Below are 19,219 nucleotides of genomic sequence, written 5' to 3' on the forward strand. Positions count from 1 at the left end.
TGACTGTTCAAAATGTATTTTTCCAGTCAGAGCTAATTTTTTCAGAGTTCCCAGTTGTCTTGAACTCACTGAAATCTGAGATTTCCCAGATCCGAGTTTCCAGTTGTTTTGAAAGCGGAAGAAGTCATGCTGGATTGACAGCATGGCCCATGTTGAATATTTATCCTTTTAAGCTTGTAAAGGAGACCCTTAAACCCAGACTTGGACCACACATCCACTCCACCGAATAGCAGACTAGTGATTGCTTTGCAATGCTCGCAGTTAGCCACTTATTCCTTCCAAACCACTCATTATTGAATTTGTGATTTCCAACTAGTTGTGTAATGTTTATGTCCAATGGCCGATGAGCACCGATATGTTTTATCTATAATTTCTCTTCATAATTTCTCTTTATATGACAAGGATTAACACGTCAACTACAGAACTAGGCCAACCTCAGCGTGAGCTTTGGTTGCGAATGGTATGAACTTTGAACTCTTATTCACTACAGAAGTGATACCTCCTAGCCGTTGAGTTAGCAACAGCAGCTGCAAATGCGGGCTAGGAAAGAACAGACAGAGTATCCCGTCTACCACACAACAACGTTACTACAACGTATCCAATTGACCACCAGAGACATTCTTCAAAGGACAAAGGACTCGGTTTGGCAACACGGCATTCCATCTACCACCAACCTACTGAAGCGCAGCTCAGAGTAAATATTTATTGTATTTTCCTTTTCCAAAAGGGAGGTAATTTAGAATGCATAAGATACTGTATTTACAATAGCACAGCTTTTCCCTTTGTCCCTCAGTCTTCCCGCTCTTTCACTCAAACCCAGCCCCTTTTCTTGTGTAACCAGCTGTCATATCTGCTCCCTCCGCTTGGGACTTTTTCCTTTATGACGTAATTTGTAATCAAGGTATGATTTATTCTTTGTATATGTAATTCTGTGTGATTAGTTAGGTATTTAGTAAATAAATAATTAAACCCAATTTTGTATTGCTATTTCAACTTGTTAGCCAGGGTTCGTGAAGATAACCAAGAATTTAAAACTTTCAGATGAGACTGAATTAAGATGACGATTAATATTGACTGCTATTGATGTAAAATATTACTAGGTCTTTAAGAGTTTATTCGGAAGATAACAGCTTTCATAAATATTCTTTCGTGGTGCCCCGACTCTCTAGTTAATTACATTTACATGATTAGCTCAATCAGGTAATATTAATTAGGGAGAAAGGATTTTATAGAATAGCATGTCATATCACTTAATCCGGCATAGCCAAAGACACGACAAATGTTTGTTTGCGGATTTATTAAGTCACAGATTTGTTTTTTAAACTTTGCTTGCAAACTGATGTGACACATGTTAATGTGAAAATAACATCCAAACAGGTATACAGGTGGAGCTCAAAAATGTGGGGCTCTGAGGAAACCTGTGGGACACATGCTGAAGTAATGAAATTCCCACCTAATGTATAATTGCACAGCACTGACCTTAGAGAGCCTTTTCATGTCTCTATTTGGTTTGTTCAGGGTGTGATTTGGGTGGGCATTCTATGTGTTGTATTTCTTTGTGTTTGGCCGAGTGTGGTTCCCAATCAGAGGCAGCTGTCTATCGTTGTCTCTGATTGGGAATCATACTTAGGTAGCCTTTTTTCCCACCTATGTTGTGGGATCTTGTCCTTGTATTGTTGCTGTTGAGCCCTACAAGGCTGTACAGTTCGTTGGTTCGCTCTTTCTTGTTTTTCGGGTTATCATTAAGGAATAGGATTAACCTACCCCACACTGCATCTTGGTCTAATTCCACCAACGACGATCGTTACAATAATGTCAATTTACTTTAAATCCATTTGTTTGCATATTTCAAGACATGGCATATGAGGTGGCAATGACATACCCGACGGGTTGGACGATACTTTTCAATCATTTAAAAAAAACATATACTTAAAAACAGAAAATCAACCAATTCTGAAATTCTTTATTATCTAAATGTTGAAAGTGCGTGGGCTACGGAGAGAAACAAAATGGTGCAGTTTGATGCCATGTGGCAGAGATTGATGTGGGGGCAGGAGAAGGGGGTGTGAGCATGTGGGTCTGGACAGGGGTGATTTTGTGGATGTTTGTGTGTGTCTGTATGTTGTTGTTTGTAGAAGAATGTTGTTTCTTAAAGTTCTGTGAACTTTTTCAGAACATTCACAATGTCAAACCATTTAGAGAACATGGCTAGAAAATTCCCTAAAATGAAATGAAATATAACCATGTGTGAATCTTTAGGAAACATTCGGTAATGAAATCAGTTTTTTTGTTAAGTTCCTTAAAGTGTTCTAAAACCAAACTATCCTGCACCTTTCCCAGAAAGTTCTGGGAAGGTTGTATGAAAAAGAACCATAGGACAACCATGCTCTCCCCAAGCTCTAAGAAACATACGTTTTGAACTACCTGGAATGTCTGAAACACATTGTGTGGCCTCGTGGTAAGGGAACAGTGTTACACAATTCTACACTTAACTGATTACTTCACTGCTGTTCCAGAGACAGTCACTTACTGTCTGTGTGAGTCTGAGAAATCATAGGTCCCGGGGTTTGGAATTATTTATAACTCCCCCACTTCCTGGCACACCGTAATTATCTGTAAACAAATCTGTGTACCAAGATGCAATTCGATGCGTGGTAAATTTACAGTTGAATGAAAAATACCTTAAAATAGAGCTATAATAACATTTTCCATGTGGCATAGGCTACAGTTGAGCAGAGGTGTTATTAGGATTTCCACATATGGGGAACCTTATTTAACAAGGCCAGAAAAAACATGGCATTTTAGAAATGCATTTCATGCAATTCTGTGTCATTTACAGGACAGAAGACAGCTGAATATTTTTTAATACCACACAAATGGTCGAAATGAGTGGCTACTCAGACACTGACCATCTGGGATCATTCTGGTCTTGAATTCAAACAAACAATTACCGATGCCAATGAAGCAATACACAGACAGACCCCCCCCCCCACCCCATCCCCCTTTTGCACTCAGAATATAATAATTTTCTCAGGGCATGGACTCTACAAGGGGTCGAAAGCGTTCCACAGGGATGCTGGCCCATGTTGACTCTAATGAATTAAGAAGTGACATCAATAAGGGATCATAGCTTTCACCTGGAGTCAGTCTATGTCATGGTAAGAGAAAGTAATCCTTAATGTTTTGTGCACTCAATGTATATATATATGTGTGTGTGTGTGTGTGTCCTGTTGAAGTCAGAAGTTTACATACACTTAGGTTGGAGTCATTAAAACTATTTTTTCAACTACTCCACAAATGTCTTGTTAACAAACTGTAGTTTTAGCAAGTCAGTTAGGACATCTACTTTGCATGACACAAGTCATTTTTCCAACAATTGTTTACAGATTATTTATCTTATATTTCACTGTATCACAATTCCAGTGGGTCAGAAGTTTACATACACTAAGTTGACTGTGCCTTTAAACAGCTTGGAAAATTCCATAAAATGATGTCATGGCTTTAGAAGCTTCTGATTGGCTAATTGACATCAATTGAGTCAATTGGAGGTGTACCTGTGGATGTATTTCAAGGCTTACCTTCAAACCCAGTGCTTCTTTGCTTGACATAATGGGAAAATCAAAAGAAATCAGCCAAGACCTCAGGAAAAATTTTGACCTCCACAAGTCTGGTTCATCCTTGGGAGAAATTTCCAAATACCTGAATGTACCACGTTCATCTGTACAAACAATAGTACGCAAGTATAAACACCATGGGACCATGCAGCCATCATTCCTCTCGGGAAGGAGATGCATTCTGAGATGAACGTACTTTGGTGCGAAAAGTGCAAATCTATCCCAGAACAACAGCAAAGGACCTTGTGAAGATGCTGGAGGACACAGGTACAAAAGTTTCTATATCCACAGTAAAACAAGTCCTATATTGACATAACCTGAAAGGCCGCTCAGCAAGGAAGAAGCCACTGCTCCAAGGTTTGAAACTGCACATGAGGACAAAGATCGTACTTTTTGGAGAAATGTCCTCTGGTCTGATGAAACAAAAATGGAACTGTTTGGCCATAATGACCATCGTTATGTTTGGAGGAAAAAGGGGGAGTCTTGCAAGCCGAAGAGCACCATCCCAATCGTGAAGCACGGGGGTGGAAGCATCATGTTGTGGGGGTGCTTTGCTGCAGGAGGGACTGGTACACTTCACAAAATTGATGGCTTCTTGAGAAATGAAAATTATGTGGATATATTGAAGCAACTTCTTAAAGCATCAGCCAGGAAGTTAAAGCTTGGTCACAAATGGGTCTTCCAAATGGACAATGACCCCATGATTACTTCCAAAATTGTGGCAAAATGGCTTAAGGACAACAAAGTCAAGGTATTGGAGAGGCCATCACAAAGTCCTGACCTCAATCCTATAGAACATTTGTGGGCAGAATTGAAAACGGATGTGCGAGCAATGAGGCCCACAAACCTGACTCATTTACACCAGCTCTGTCAGGAGGAATGGGTCAAAATTCACCCAACTTATTGGGGAAAGCTTGTAGAAGGCTACCCGAAACGTTTGACCCAAGTTAAACAATTTAAAGGCAATGCTACCAAATACTAATTGAGTGTATGTAAACTTCTGATCCACTCGGAATTTGATGAAACCAATAAAAGCTGAAATAAATAATTCTCTCTTCTATATTCTGACATTTCACATTCTTAAAATAAGGTGGTGATCCAAACTGACCTAAGACAGGGAATTTTTACTAGCATTAAATGTCGGGAATTGTGAAAAACTGAGTTTAAATGTATTTGGCTAAGATGTATGTATGCTTTCAATCACCGTATTCTTATCAGCAGACTCAATAGCTTTGGTTTTTCTAACGACTGCCTCGCCTGGTTCACCAACTACTTTGCAGTTCAGTGTGTCAAATCAGGTGGGCATGTTGTCCGGACCTCTGGCAGTCTCTATGGGGGTGCCACAGGGTTAAATTCTCGGGCCAACTCTTTTCTCTGTATATATCAATGATGTCGCTCTTGCTGCGGGCGATTCCCTGATCCACCTCTACGCAGACGACACCATTCTGTACACCATACTTCTGGCCCTTCCTTGGACACTGTGCTAACTAACCTCCAAACGAGATTCAATGCCATACAACACTCCTTCCGTGGCCTCCAACTGCTCTTAAACGCTAGTAAAACCAAATGCATGCTTTTCATCCGTTCACAGCCTGCACCCGTCCGCCAGACTAACATCACTAACCTGGACGGTTCCAACCTAGAATATGTGGACAACTATAAATACCTAGCTGTCTGGCTAGACTGTAAACTCTCCTTCCAGACTCATAGTAAACATCTCCAATCAAAAATCAAATCTAGAATCGGCTTTCTATTTCGCAACAAAGCCTCCTTCACTCACGCTGCCAAACTTACCCTAGTAAAACTGACTATCCTACCGATCCTCGACTTTGGCGATGTCATCTACAAAATAACTTCCAACACTCTACTCAGCAAACTGGATACAGTCTATCACAGTGCCATCCGTTTTGTTACCAAATCACCTTATACCACCCACCACTGCGACCTGTATGCTTTAGTCGGCTGGCCCTCGCTACATATTCATCACCAGACCCAGGTCATCTATAAGTCTATGCTAGGTAAAGCTCCGCCTTATCTCAGTTCACTGGTCTCGATAACAACACCCACCTGTAGCACACGTTCCAGCAGGTAAATCTCACTGATCATCCCCAAAGCCAACACCTCATTTGGCCGGCTTTCCTTCCAATTCTCTGCTGCCGGTGACTGGAAAGAATTGCAAATATCGCTGAAGTTGAGACTTATTTCCCTCACCAACTTTAAACATCAACTATCTGAGCAGCTATCCGATCGCTGCAGCTCTACATAGTCCATCTGTAAATAGCCCACCCAATCTAACTACCTCATCCCCATTCTGTTTTTATTTTATTTACTTTTCTGCTCTTTTGCACACCAGTATCTCTACTTGCACATCATCATCTGCTCATTTATCACTCCAATGTTAATCTGCTAAATTGTAACTATTCGCCCCTATGGCATATTTATTGCCTACCTCATCATGCCTTTTACACACACTGTATATATACTTGATTTTTTCTACTGTGTCATTAATTTGTTATTGTGTTATTGGCTTGTTTATTGTTTACTCCGTGTGTAACTGTGTTGTTGTCTGTGTCACACTGCTTTGCTTTATCTTGGCCAGGTCGCAGTTGCAAATGAGAACTTGTTTTCAACTAGCCTACCTGGTTAAATAAAGGTGAAATAAATTAAATAAAAATGTAAACTTCTGACTTCAACTGTATGTATACAGTACCAGTCTAAAGTTTGGACACACCTACTCATTCAAGGGTTTTTCTTTGTTTACTATTTTTTACACTGTAGAATAATAGTGAAGACATCAAACTATGAAATAACACATATGGAATCATGTAGTAACCAAAAAAGTGTTTAACAAATAAAAATATATTTTGGATTTTTGATTCTTCAAATTCACACTCTTGGCATAAAGAAAAACCCTTGAATGAGTAGGTGTTCTAAAACTTTTGACTGGTAGTGTATACTGTATATATAATATAATATGCTGTATAAACTTCAATATGTTTTTTTTTACTATTATTTTGGGCCCATGTGCTTCTTACCCGGTAAGCCACTGCATTAATCCGGCCCTGTGTGTGTGTGAGAGTATGTTCTTCACGGACTGTTTGAAAGATAAGGTATTTTACACACACATGCTCAATATCTGCAGCTCTCTGTGTATAGCGTATACGGCAGACCTCCGCTTTTCATCAGCTAGATGCCATGAAGGCTCACTCTTATTTTCAGTAAAGAGCTCAGAGTCAATACCAAACATCTATCAGATTGTTCAGTAAAAGTCTAAGCTTAAACCTTTTTATGTTTCTTGGAGTCAGACCTGGGTCAAATACTTGAGCTGACTGAGATTTACAGTAATTACCAATGGAATAGTTCCAAAAGAGCATACTCCAGCTAAATCAAACTACCTTAAATATCTCTAAGTATTTGAAAGTATCTGACATATGTATTGTACACAGGTCATGTCGAGGCCGCCTGTGTTGTCCCTTGTAAAAGCTCTGTTAGACAGTATATTGGTGACAGGCCTTCTCCTGCATCATCCAACAACCACCTCAGGCTACCGATTATACTGTACCTCGAAATATCAGCCAGACCCATTTTCCTCTGCTTATTCTATCCAGATTCATTCTCACCAGTTAGCTATCTAAATCTGTACAGACTCATTCTTCTGCTACAACCAGGTTGGCAACATGATCACACTATCTTGGCTATACTAATATTTGAACATATTTTCCCTTATTCTGTCAATTAAAGTTAGAATTTAGACTCACCAAGAGAATACTTATGTAACATTGGATTGAAAGTGGGTACAGATTTGATCACACTTTTGTTGTTGAGAATATTCCTGTACCGCAGGAAATGCAGATGCAGATGAAATGCACCTTTGTGATTGACATTCATTTACTGAAAACCCACACTAACAGACGGTTATATTAACAGTATTGCAATTTTCATGTAGCCACATTTTGACCAGCTATAGCCTAACAACCAATCAAGCAAGATTATGGAGATTGCATGGCTGTGTGCTCCATTTTATACACCTGTCAGCAACAGGTGTGGCTGAAATAGCCGAATCCACTAATATGAAGGGGTGTCCATATACTTTTAGTCTTGTAGTGTGTCTTCAGTGTGGTTCTAAATAAACAAGCTTTAATGGCCAAACAAATTACCCTGACTGTTGTTGGCACCCATGAGAGCTGTGCGAAAGGTAACATTAAAATTTTAAAAATTAAATATGTCCACTCTTTGGTTGCTGCTCCCACAAGTGCTTTCAGAGCCACACAAACAACCTTTAAATCAACATGATCTGCATCAGGCCACTGACGTAAGACCTTATCTTACTAAATATGGCTTGTTATAGGACGGGTCAAGACTACGTATGGGAGAAGCAAAGAGTGAGTGAACCTAGTCTTCTCTATGGTTGTTTCTTCTATTTTTGACCAACTCTTATGCCAAGTTGTATGTATGTAAATACTGTCTTTTCCACATTAAAGCTGCAGTCTGTGGTAATAAACTAGTTGGAATAGTGTGTACTGGAGCATATCTTCTGTCACTGGCACTGTGACCTATACCGTGGGAGGTAAAATCAATATTTATACTGAGAGCAGTCCATAGTTTCAAGTAGTTTAATCTAGTGTCTGTGTAACTCTCTGTCATCCCGTTTCTCTGTTTATCAACAAATGAACTAATTAAATCAGAATTTTTTTGTGGTGATGTATTCAGTTTATACAGGGCAATGGAATGATTGGACTACATGGTCGTAGGAAACTGCATATTGCCTTAAATAGAATATGTACAGCTAGTGTGCTGAAATTAGGATATGTATGTTTTCGAAAATGGTACATTTTACAATATTGGCCTTTCGTTCATTTGGATAAATGTATGAAAATAAGTAACCATCTCTGTTGATGCATTGTTTTATTCACAAATAAATGATGAATAAACGTGTCAAGAAAACCACAAGAAAATAAATATGAAGATGATTATTACATTGTATAATAAATATGTAGCCATCATCATTGGAGGCGAGTAGGAGTAATGTTTTAACAAAACTTACAGAACCCTATAATGATACCAATATCATTACCAATAACCATATAATGATACAGTATCAATAGCTTTACCAATAACCATATAATGATATCAATAGCTTTACCAATAACCATATAATGATATCAATATCATTACCAATAACCATATAATGATACAGTATCAATAGCTTTAACAATAACCATATAATGATATCAATAGCTTTACCAATAGCCATATAATGATATCAATAGCTTTACCAATAACCATATAATGATATCAATAGCATTACCAATAACCATATAATGATATCAATAGCATTACCAATAACCATATAATGATAAAGTATCAATATGTTTACTTCATAAGCACATCAGGAAAGTATCAGCTGAAGCAAGTCGCTGAATTGCTCAAATGGGAGTGTGTGTGTGTCTCTGTGTGTGTTAGGGGTGGATAGAGAAGTAATTCCAGATTGTTTCTCCCTGTGTTGTGAATCAAAACATCACCTAGTCATGACTTTGTTGTCAGGTTAACAGAAGGCCAGTGAGTTACACCTTAACAGTGCATGAACTGGCCACAGGTAAAGTAAAGACAGAAAAACATAGTCAAACAAACAACAGTAAGGTGAAATAAGTTTTTAACACCAATCCATTCAGAAACTATAATCTAATTTAACACTCAGTTTGAAGAAGTGCATTTTCATTATTGGTGTTTAAGCATGACTTAGCATGGAGCCCTTGATTAAAACCAGACAGAGAGAACACAGGGAACTAACCAGGGTGAAATACCTAAATGCTTGTTTGAACCATTTGAATATTTTTAGAAGATAGTCTGGAAGATAGTCAGTGTAAAGAAAGCAGACCCTCGCACAACAATGAAAATAAGAGAATGGAACATCCTTTCAGGAGCATATTTCTCCAGAAAAATAACTCTGACAGTTCTCTCCCTCTCCAATCGTCCCCTCGTCTCAAAATCTATTTGTGATGCGTGTTGAAATAGTTATCTGGAACAATGGACAGAAAAAATAAAACCCCACCCACTCATAATAATGTTTTCTCTTCAAGACTACCTGCTCTTTCCCTCACAGATTGACAAAATTTTACACATTCTTCAATCCGTCCTTGTTTCTCTCTCCATCTATGCACCACATCTGTTCTCAGAACAACCTATTTTTCCTCCTATCTTCTTCAGTGCACAGAGTGAGGTGGTGGTGCTCAACAGGGACAGATCCTGGATCAGTTTGGAGTGGAGGAACCTTCTGTATGAGTCTTTCTCCATCAAATTGAAGATCTTCTGCTGGGCGTCATTGAAACAGGATAAGCCGGCAATAGACAGGTTCTGTCTGGTCTCCTCTCGCGTTGCTGAGTCCAGGTTCACCTGATAGGGAGAGGGAAAAAGAGATATACACTGTATAAGTAATGCAATAAAACATGGGTACTGTATCAACAAAATGTGCCACCAAAAGTGCTATAAAATCCAAAAGGACAATCCCAAAGGAAAAACTACAGGTGTTTTTCAAAAGGGGGGACTCATTGAAGGGGAAATCCTCAGTTGAAACAATAACAAAGCGTGCTTTGTTGAGGGATGGGTGGGGATGGAGAAATGTAACCACTCAAATTCGTAGAAATCAAAATGATATGATGCTATAAAAATTATAGTTTAAACCATCTTTTGAGAGTGGCTCTCAGTTGGTATAGGTTGTGTTGCTCTTGTTAACATAATATTTGCATATGTTCAGGCCGTCACTGTAAATAAGAATTTATTCTGTCTTGTCTGGTTAAATAATGAAATATAATAATTAAAAAGTCATAAACATGCCAATCATTATTCCCATTTGACCTCATTTGGAGAGTCTGCCTCAATGTACTGTTCGTAGATCTCTTTAGCTTTGGCCGCCATCTTGTTTGGGGAAGACTTTTTGTATTCCTCGCAAGCGTTCCAGAATTCCAAGTTCTCCTGGCTGAGCTCTGACTTCAGGAACGCAGTGAACACTGTACGACCACCTGATAGACAGACAGACAAACAAATAGAGAACGAGGTTAGATTAGGTCAGTCTCAGATCCTCTTACTTAGCATGTGTAACATCCAGAGAAATTTCCAGGGTGCTGGGTTGAGTGTTCGATATGAAACCATACACTATTAAACTATCCTAACTGCTTTTCTCTATTAGAAGGTAGGGGGTGGGTTTTTTTTGAGAGAGAGAGAGAGAGAGCATCCCTCTGTAGGGAGGCAGTGGTGGAGGTCAAGGCCTGGATGGTTCTCAGGAGGCGTTGCTCCTGCTCTGTGTCCCAGCCTGGTCTCAGACTAGACGTAACATAGTAAAAGTAAAAACTACGATAAGTTTGGTATGGTTACATAAGACAGATGGCAAAAACAAAAGTATGGTGGTTGGTTGTGGTGGATGGGTAGACATTTCAGGCAAACATCTAGCAACCCAAAGGTTGTGAGTTCAAATCTCATCACGGATCATTTTAGCTAATTAACATCTTTTCAACTACTTACTACTTTATAGCTACTTTTCAACTACTTATCATGTTAGCTAACCCTTGCCCTAACCCTAACCTTTAATCTAACTCCTGAACTTAACCCTAACCTCTAACCCTAACCTCTAGACTAGCTGACGTTAGCCAGCTAACTAACGTTAGCAATCTAGTTGGAATTCATAACATATCATACATTTTGCTCATTCGCAACATATAGTAAGTTTTGCAAATTCGAAACATATTGTAATGAGTAACATATAATACGAAATGGGTGCTGGACATATACAAATTATATATGGTGTCCCCACACACAGCCTGACACCACAGGGACTGCCAACACACACAGACACACACACACACACACACACACACACACACACACTGTTTGTTCACCAGCAACTGCTAATAACCCAACCACCAGAATATACAGTAGAAGTCGGAAGTTTAACTACACCTTAGCCGAATACATTTAAACTCAGTTTTTCACAATTCCTGATGTTTAATCCAAATAAAATGCCCTGTCTTAGGTCAGTTAGAATCACCACTTTATTTTAAGAATGTGAAATATCAGAATAATAGTAGAGAGAATGATTTATTTCAGCTTTTATTTCTTTCATCACATTCCCAGTGGGTCAGAAGTTTACATACACTCATTTAGTATTGGGTCGCATTGCCTTTAAATTGTTTAACTTGGGTCAAACATTTCGGGTAGCCTTCCACAAGCTTCCCACAATAAGTTGGTTGATTTTTGGCCCATTCCTCCTGACAGAGCTGGTGAAACTGAGTCAGGTGTGTAGGCCTCCTTGCTCGCACACACTTTATCAGTTCTGCCCACAAATGTTCTATAGGATTGAGGTCATGGCTTTGTGATGGCCACTCCAATACCTTGACTTTGTTGTCCTTAAGCCATTTTGCCACAACTTTGGAAGTATGCATGGGGTCATTGTCCATTTGGAAGACCCATTTGAGACCAAGCTTTAACTTCCTGACTGATGTCTTGATGTTGCTTCAATATATCCACATAATTTTCCTCCCTCATGAAGCCATCGATTTTGTGAAGTGCACCAGTCCCTCCTGCAGCAAAGCACCCCCAAAACATGATGCTGCCACCCCCGTGCTTCAGGGTTGGGATGGTGTTCTTCGGCTTGCCCCTTTATCCTCCAAACAGAACGATGGTCATTATGGCCAAAACGGTTTCATTTTTGTTTCATCAGACCAGAGGACATTTCTCCAAAAAGTACGATCTTTGTCCTCATGTGCATTTTCAAACCGTAATCTGGCTTTTTTATGGCAGTTTTGGAGGAGTGGCTTCTTCCTTGCTGAGCGGCCTTTCTAGTTATGTCGATATAGGACTCATTTTACTGTGGATATAGATACTTTTGTACATGTTTTCCTCCATCATTTTCACAAGGTCCTTTGCTGTTGTTCTGGGATTGATTTACACTTTTCGCACCAAAGTACATTCATCTCTAGGAGACAGAACGCATCTCCTTCCTGAGCGGTACGACGGCTGCATGGTCTCATGGAGTTTATGCTTGCATACTATTGTTTGTACAGATGTACGTGGTACCTTCAGGCGCTTGGAAATTGAACCAGACTTGTGGAGGTCTATATATTTTTTCTGAGGTCTTAACTGATTTCTTTTGATTTTCCCATGATGTCAAGCAAAGAGTCACTGAGTTGAAGCTAGGCCTTGAAATACATCCACAGGTACACCTCCAATTGATTCAGATAATGTCAATTAGCCTATCAGAAGCTTCTAAAGCCATGACATAATTTTCTGGAATTTTCCAAGCTGTTTAAAAGGCACAGTCAACACTACGGTACGTAAACGTCTGACCCACTGGAATTGTGATACAGTGAATTATAAATTAAATAATCTGTCTGTAAACAATTGTTGGAAAAATTACTTGTGTCATGCACAAAGTAGATGTCCTAACCGACTTGCCAAAACTATAGTTTGTTAACTTGTTCACGCTAAACGTTCCCCAAGGGCACCCCCCCCCCCCCCATTCTCCGCTATGTTGGAGTCAACAGAAATACAAAATTACAACATATTCCCTTACCTTTGATGGTCTTCGATCAGAATGTAGTGGAAGGAGTCATACTTACCCAATACATTGTTTTGTTTCACTTCGTGTGTTCTTACAGTAGCATCTGCTATCAGTTTCAGCTGAAATGCACCCAAAATTACTTCTGGTCCCGGACTGTTGCGCATCAAAACTTCAAAATTAGTCAGCACTATCATCCTCTTTTCATCAAATTTTCCCAAACATTGCTGTTCAGTCCCTCCCTTCTCTTTAATTTCAAGTCAACTCTCCATTTCACAGCATTCCTCTTATTTAATAAAAATCCAACATTTTTATTTTTGTCTGAGTGTATCGTCGTTAACCTTTTCATCCCAAGTTCCCAAAAGCATTTGTCAATTGGTGTGTATTTGACATGTGTACAGTTAGGCACTAATGCCAGATAACATATAATGAAAAAATGTAGCCTATAGATATGAATTTCACAAGAATTTACATTTATGGATTTTGTGTATGCATTGTTTTCCATTGATTCAACTTGACCACCAGCCACCCGCCCTTCATCCACACAATTTTGAATTACCCTAAACCCTCCCGCCGCGTGGATATAACCGCGGGGACTGAGAGTTATGGTTCATCCTGTGCATCACACACACACAGGGAGGGAGCAGAGCAGCAGGCGTCTAGGGGCTACCCAGCATACCCTCTAGACACATAGCACACGTCCAGAGCATGAAAACGTATCCTGAGAGCTGGCTGAAGTCCCCAACTATACACAGCTAAAGCCAAAAGTACCCTACAGACCACACAGGCATCATGACATCAGTCTTTAAACAGAAACCCAGAGAGTGATAAAGCCCATTGAATTGAATTGAATTGAATTGGGGTCGGAGAGACAGGAGGAGAGGGGGTGAGGGAGATACAAATGTCACTCAGGTTTTGAAGAAATGTTGTTCCGTGGTCTGGCTTGATAATAGGTCATGGTAGAGTTTTGTCAGAGATTCAGGAATTCAACACAAGACTCAATTAAATTCAAAATCAATACATCTTTTCAATTCTGTAAACCACCATAACATTTGAGCAAGATCGACTCCCCAATCCTACAGTATTCTAAAGATGTTGCTTTGATTTGTAAGAAACTCACTTTCACAATTCATCAGGTTGTTGAAGGACAGCTTCCATTTCTCCACATCAGCAGGTGAAACTCTAAAACCAGAGAAATAACATAATTATTATACTGTACACCTGTATTACTGGGAGAAACGATAATATTATTAATATTTCAGTTCATCTCTTGTGTGATATCCCACAGTTCTTAACCTGCATATTGCTGATGACCTCTATTTTAATGATAGCCTACCAGTAGATGTCATATCTACCATCTTACATAATGTTCTTTACAACAGGACATACTGTATTTGACTACTATATTGACTACTGTATTTTCCATGAGCATCAGCCACACCAGATGCACCTCTTCAAGCTATTGAGTAACCAACCACTTATTTACATTACTCACCTATTTGAGCTAATGAGTAACCCTTTTATAACATTATAAACTGTGTGGTTCGAGCACTGAATGCTTATTGGCTGAAAGCTGTGGTATATTTAAGCAATAAGGCACGGGGGGGTGTAGTATTTGGCCAATATACCATTGCTAAGTGCTGTTCTTACGCACAACGCATCACGGAGTGCTTAGACACAACCCTTAGCCGTGGTATATTGGCCATATACCACAAACCCTGAGGTGCCTTATTGCTATTATAAACTGGTTACCAACATAATTAGAGCAGTATAAATACTTTTTTTTTTGTCGTACAATCTGATATGCCATTGCTGTCAGCCAATCAGCATTCAGTGCTCAAACCACCTAGTTTATAATAGACCATATACCACGGGTATGACTAAATATGTATTTTTACTGCCTTAATTACGTTGGTAACCAGTTTATAATAGCAATAATGCAACTCGGGGGTTTGTGGTATATGGCAAATAAGCCACGTCTAAGGGCTGTATCCAGGTACTCCGCGTTGCGTCGTGCATAGCCCTTAGCTGTGGTATATTGGCCATATCACACCCCCTCTGGCCTTTTTGCTTAATTATACACCTCTTTGAGCTAATGAGTAACCAACATTTTATAATATTATACAACTCTTTGAGCTAATACGTTACCAACCATTTTATAACATTATCAGGCAGATCGCTCAAGAGAGACTTCGAAATTGGACATCTATCCATGTTCTGAGGACGTCGGAAAATGCCTTCAAAACCGGCAACTAGGGGCAACAGTGAACGCTATTACCATCAAGTGGATGGGCGTAATCCCATGACTCTGGACCCTTACCTTAACCATTCGGAATGAGTCCATGAACTAATTGTTTTAACCCTATCCAAAACCTTAACCCTTAACCATCTAAATGTAAAGTTTGGAGCAACTTAGAAATGTTTGTTTGGAGAAACGGAATAATACTGAGCAGGAGGAGTCCTTATAATGCACCCCCTTATAAATGTAAATAATGTTTCCAAAATTATATAATTACTCCTGTCTAATCACACTGAATTTGGGAAGAAAAAATGCCAAATATCGAACAGATTGTTGCGTTGCGGACATAAAAATATTATCTATAGCAGCTAGCACATAACATTTTGAGAACCATATGTTCTCAGAGCGGGGTTGTCCTATGGTTATTTTGCATACAACCTTCCCATAACATTTCCTACAGGTTTCCTCATGGTCCTATTTAAAGTCATGTTCTCAGAACATTCAGAGAACGTTAAGAAGCAACGTTCTTCTGTGTGGATATCAGTACTTCAGAATAATGTTTCCTACAGGTTTCCTCATGGTTCAATTTAAATACTCTTCTCAGAACATAAAACCACATGAAAACATCAGTAACAACGACCCTAAGCACACAGCCAAGACAACTTAAGAGTGGCTTCGGGACGAGTCCCTGAATGCCCTTGAGTGGCCCAGCCAGAGCCCGGTCTTGAACTCGATCAAACATCTCTGGAGAGAGCTGAAAAACAGTGCAGTGACGCTCCCATCCAACCTGACAGAGCTTGAGAAGATCTGCAGAGAAGAATGGGAGAAACTCCCCAAATACAGGTATGCCAACCTTGTAGCGTCATACCCAAGAGGACTCGTGGCTGTAATTTCTGCCAAATGTGCTTCAACAAAGTATTGAGTAAAGTCTCTGAATACTTATGTTAATCTGATATTTCGGTTACATTTTTTTATACATGTTTCCCTTTTTATTGGCCCTGGGCCAGGTCAAGGTCTGGTATCTCAAAATCTAAAAGGCTAAATTCATCTTAGAATCGTAGGATCCTATTTTCAACAAAGAACTTAGCCTAAGATGCGTTTATATTTATCTGTTGGACAGTGTCAGAGTGCCACTCATTTTGATAACTTGTGTAGTATTAAAAAATATTATGATAATGTCTCCTGTCTTGTAGGCCTAAGATCTTCCCACTACATGTGTAAATCCTAAAAATGCTTCTGCTGAACTGTATGCGACTAGGCAAATGCAATGACAGAATGCGTTATATTAAAATATTTTTCTTTACTGAAAGTACCATTTACATTTTTGATCTCTAAGTAAAATGAGTTCACCTATATTGGCTACAATCAGATAAGCAAAGTTGGTCAATATTAATGCAAACTGTGAGGTTGCAATTAAGGGGTTGTGTTCATTTTTTCTCATCATGAGGGCATTGATTTGATTTAGTGCTAATGAAATCAAATGTCAGGCTGGATATTGTCTATGCTAACTAGTTTAGGGACAACAGATGCTAAACAGATGCAAAAGTTGGTCGAATCAACTTTGTTTCCACGTCATTTCAACAACAAAATATAAATGTGATGATGTTGAATCAACGTTGAAAGCTGATTGGATTTGCAAAACATCATTAAGGTAAGGGAATTTTGTCTTTTTTTTCACCCAACCTTTCACCTAAATACATAAACATGGTGACATGTTTTGTTTATTTCATGTTGAATTCATGTGAGTTGACAACTTAACCAAATGTAAATCAAAACTAGGTGTAGAACTGCATTAAAACCTATTTACCCACATGTGCAATGGGTATTGCCTTGAGAGCATTATTCCCCATGGCGTGATAAATTAATTTAATGGAGTCTGAAGGCTATTTTATCTATGATATATAAACGCAACTTGCAACAATTTCAACGATTTTACTGAGTTACAGCTCATATAAGGAAATTAGTCAATTGCAATAAATTAATTTGGCCCTAATCTATGGTTTTCACATGACTGGGCAGGGGCACAGACATGGGTGGGAAGGTATAGGCCCACCCACTGGGGATTCAGGCCTAGCGAATCAGAAATAGTTTTTCCCACACAAAAGTGCTTTATTACAGACAGAAATACTCCTCAGTTTCATCAGCTGTCCGGGTGGCTGGTCTCAGACGATCTTGCAGGTGAATGAGCCAGATGTGGAGGTCCTGGGCTGGTGTGGTTACACGTTGCCTGCGGTTGTGAGGCCGGTTGGACTTACTGCCAAATTCTCCAAAATGACGTTGGTCGCGACTTATGGTAGAGAAATTAACATAAAATTCTCTGGCAACAGGTGGACATTCCTGCAGTCATCATCACAATTGCATGTTCCCTCAACTTCAGACATCTGTGGCATTGTGTTGTGTGACAAAACTGCACATTTTAGAGTGGCCTTTTTTATCCCTATCACAAGGTGCACCTGTGTATTGATCATGTTGTTTAATCAGCTTCTTGATATGCCACACCTGTCAGGTAGATGGATTATCTTGGCAAAGGAGAAATGCTCACTAACAGGGATGTAAACAAATTTGTGCACAACATTTGAGGGAAATCAGCTTTTTGTGCTTTAGGAACATTTCTGGGATCTTTTATTTCAGCTCACGAAACATGGGACCAACACTTTACATGCTGTGTTTATATTTTTATTCTGTCTGTATGATAATGAGTATCAAGTGTTTATTTGCTGCTCACATTTAACAGGTCTCCCTGGTAAAATAGATCCTTAATCTCAAAGAGATGTCCTTTATAAATAAATTATAAATAAATCAATACATTCAAAGTGTCACTATTCTCCTGTACACTCACCTCTTGACAGCGGTCGTCTTCTCTTTGACCTGTTTCTGGTCTGTTGGAAACTCAGGCTTCTGGAGCAGAAAGCCAATCTTGTGTTTGATGTCTTTGGCACTGAGGGAGGAGAGAGAGTGGGTAGTGTTTGGCTACAGAATGTATTAAAACATCTCACAGTCGTGTGTCCTATTATATGTAATGCACTTACTATATAACAGAACCAAGATGCCTGGCACACAAGGCTCATATTCAACATATATTACAGTCTGAAAATATCCCATTGCAGCACAGACATGACACCTTTCAATTGTTAGAATCTCACATGACATGTTGCATTACTTTTGTTGCATCAAATTTTAAACCAAGCATTTTCCAACTGTTACTGTTGCATTCATCCTCTTCCATACACGTTGATAGTGATCTACAACAACATGCTAACAAATTAGAATAACCATCTTACCTTTTTAAGCAGGTTGCTGGCAGTGTTGCTAATCCCTTACACATGTTGTATGTTTGCTCAATCCAAATCTAGGATAATTATTTGCAGTGGTTTGGAGTTAAGAGGAGAAGTCTGTAATAGTATGACTGTTAGTCCTCACAGTGTTTCAGTGGTATGCTGTGTCTTGGTGAAATCTCCCACAGTTGGGGTTTTATACAGCCACAGTGCTCACATACAGACGGAGAGCCAATCACAGCCCTCACTGGGCTAAGTATGCTCAATCAATTCTCTCAAAGGGGGGAAATAATATGAGCCGGTATTTGTCAGTGACTGCCTGTTACCCACTGAAGTGGGCATAGCAGCGTGTGGAGGAAATGTAATGCATGGAAACTGTTATGTGGCTGATTGTTGTACCCACTGAAGTGGGTAACAGAAACAGAAGGTGATTTCCATTGCCCTCCCTCTTTTGAACGATTTAGGGTAATTATGTTCTTGTAAAGAAGCCAAAGATGTACAAATACTTTCTTTATTTGCCAATACGATTTGTCCAATATTG

General features: G+C 39.3%; 1 protein-coding gene across 1 annotated transcript; it reads right to left on the bottom strand.

The window, feature by feature from the left end:
• Positions 1-8,502: 8,502 nt before the first annotated feature.
• Positions 8,503-18,857, bottom strand: rgs4 (regulator of G protein signaling 4). Its single transcript, XM_020497600.2, has 5 exons — positions 18,685-18,857; positions 18,243-18,341; positions 14,285-14,346; positions 10,470-10,633; positions 8,503-10,007 (listed from the first exon to the last, which is right to left on the bottom strand). Exons 1-5 carry the CDS (start codon positions 18,726-18,728, stop codon positions 9,768-9,770), a joined length of 609 nt encoding a protein of 202 aa, XP_020353189.1. The 5' UTR covers positions 18,729-18,857; the 3' UTR covers positions 8,503-9,767.
• Between the last annotated feature and the right edge of the window lie 362 nt (positions 18,858-19,219).

Source organism: Oncorhynchus kisutch, linkage group LG13, assembly GCF_002021735.2.
Source record: "Oncorhynchus kisutch isolate 150728-3 linkage group LG13, Okis_V2, whole genome shotgun sequence".
In the NCBI taxonomy this organism is placed as follows: Eukaryota; Metazoa; Chordata; class Actinopteri; order Salmoniformes; family Salmonidae; genus Oncorhynchus; species Oncorhynchus kisutch.